The sequence below is a fragment of the Buceros rhinoceros genome, unplaced genomic scaffold (genome assembly GCF_000710305.1).
Source record: "Buceros rhinoceros silvestris isolate BGI_N320 unplaced genomic scaffold, ASM71030v1 scaffold15581, whole genome shotgun sequence".
NCBI classification, from domain to species: domain Eukaryota; kingdom Metazoa; phylum Chordata; class Aves; order Bucerotiformes; family Bucerotidae; genus Buceros; species Buceros rhinoceros.
This window is the reverse complement of record NW_010392622.1, coordinates 7,484-9,498: the sequence shown is the minus strand read 5'-3', so window position 1 is coordinate 9,498 and position 2,015 is coordinate 7,484. Positions and strand designations below refer to the sequence as shown.

The following is a 2,015-nucleotide window of genomic DNA, read 5'->3' as shown; positions in this document are numbered from 1 at the left end:
GGATCACCCCGCAGTTCTCCTCGCGTGGGTTGTCGGGTTGGTCTGGAAAGCGGGACAAGGTGGGGACACGCTGCTGAGGAGCTGGGACAGAGCTGCCAACGCTGCCCAGACAGGCAGGGCACCCCATGAGGTGCTCGGCAGGGTGCAGCTCTCCCTGCTCCATCACCAGTAAAGACTTATTTATTCTGTTATTTTTCACGATCAAGCTGTGACCCCACGTGATAGGAATTATTTTTTGTGCCTCAATGCGTGACAACCTGGAGCATCACTATTCTACCTAGAGGTGATGGATGGCAGTCAGGGGAGACACGGTACCAGACCTGAACTGCTCCTGCCTGTCCCTCAACCTCTTCTGGGGTATCCCTGTCCCCATGAGGGCCTCTGGGTGACAGCACTGGGCATGACCAGAGCAGCCTCCACAACGTGTCCTTCTGTCCCCTGAGCACCCCAGGGTTAGTGATGGGTATCCAGAGCTGGGGCCCACTCCTCAGCTGCACTCCAGCACCAAGCTGGGATGCAATGACCCCCCAAACAAGAGAGCTCAGCAACCCTTGCTCCAGTACCACGTCCCCCCTCCAGCTCCATGGATGTCCTCGGTTGCTTCACAACCCCACGCGGCTCTCCATCCCCAGGCAGCAAGGGGACACCCCACAGCAGCCTGGCCACCTCCCCTGCCATAAAGCAATCTCCAGTGGTGAAAGTCTGTCCCCATCCCTCCCTTCACCACTGTGACCTCCATCTCACCACTCTCCCAGTTGAGGTACTTGAGAGGCGAGTTGTCTGACCACTGCCAGCCTCCGTTGATGTCCAGGTCGTTGAGACCAATCCAGAGTGTGGAGCTGTACCCTGTCAGCAGCCCTGGGACCGAAACAGCCAGAGGTGCAGATTCAGTCCCCCCAGCCCCAGCTCAACACCCAGCCTGATACCATCCCCAAACCAACCACCCGAGGCAGGCAGAGCAACCTGGCACCGGCAACAGCCATGGTGCCACCAGCTCGGCCTGGGGCGAGGAGCCTGGGGGCACAGCCAGGCCACCATCGTCTCACCATTGATGTAGGTCTGCTCGTGGATCTCGGTGATGCTCAGCAGGTTGGCCCCTTGCTGCTCACAGCTATTCCAGGCCTCCCGCCATGACAGGGTCGACTGGAAGTTGAACTGGTAGCAGCTGTTGGTGAGGTGGTCCTTGTCCCAAAACGTCTCACAGTCATTGCCTGAGGGGATGAGCAGGCTGAGAACCCAATGCAGCCCCATCTGCAGCTCCAAAAAACCCCAGTGACCCGGGCTGCTCCAGCACCACTCGTGGAGGGGAAGACGAGGCAGGAGTGGGGAGGCAGGGAAGCCCCCGGGAGGGATGGACAGGGGGTTTCTCCTTTTACCTGTGTGTCCCCCACACTTACTCTTTATGGGGCAGAAGCCCCATCGCTCATCCTTGCCATAGTCCTGGGTGGTGGCACACCAGAGGTGACCGTCCTCCCGCCCCGTGCTGGTGCACTCGTGAAACCACTGGTTGTCGTACTTGAAGGGGATGGTGCACGGCTTGCCGTGCGAGTTGCCCTGGATGGTGTAAATCTCTGCAGGAAAAGAGGAGCCCTTGCTTGAGGCTGTGTCTGGGTGGCTGGAGGGAGGTCTGGGGTGAGGGTGGGCTGAGGATGGGGGCTAGCGGTGTGCCTGGAGGCTGCCTGCTCCCCATCACCTTGATCTTGCCTGGTTTTGCAGCCCTAGCAAACCGGGACCGAGTTCCCCAGGCAGGACCCCCCTGCTGCAGCACCATGACCTCAGCTCCCATTTCGAGACTGGTTTGGGTTACGGGACAGTACTAATGCCCAACGAGGCGTTACCAGAGTACGGCACGGAGCACAGATCCTCCTCGGTGCCGTACGTCCTCCACTGTGAGCCACGCGCCTGGTCACCCCTGTCCAAGGAGGAATTGCTCGGGCGGGCGCCGAGATGCTGGGAGAGCTGCTCCCCGAGGCCACGGCAGCTCCAGCGCATGTTGACGGACTCACGGTCGCACT

At 60.4% G+C, this 2,015-nt stretch overlaps 1 protein-coding gene across 1 annotated transcript in view; it reads right to left on the bottom strand.

Moving 5' to 3' along the window:
- MRC2 (mannose receptor, C type 2) overlaps nt 1-2,015 on the bottom strand; it is a gene marked incomplete at both ends in the record, with an annotated part of 11,489 nt that overhangs the window by 9,148 nt on the left and 326 nt on the right. Inside the window, 4 exons of the mRNA XM_010144564.1 lie at nt 745-858; nt 1,047-1,211; nt 1,398-1,571; nt 1,839-2,015. Coding sequence (XP_010142866.1) covers nt 745-858; nt 1,047-1,211; nt 1,398-1,571; nt 1,839-2,015 — 630 coding nt within the window. The remainder of the gene's footprint in view (nt 1-744; nt 859-1,046; nt 1,212-1,397; nt 1,572-1,838) is intronic.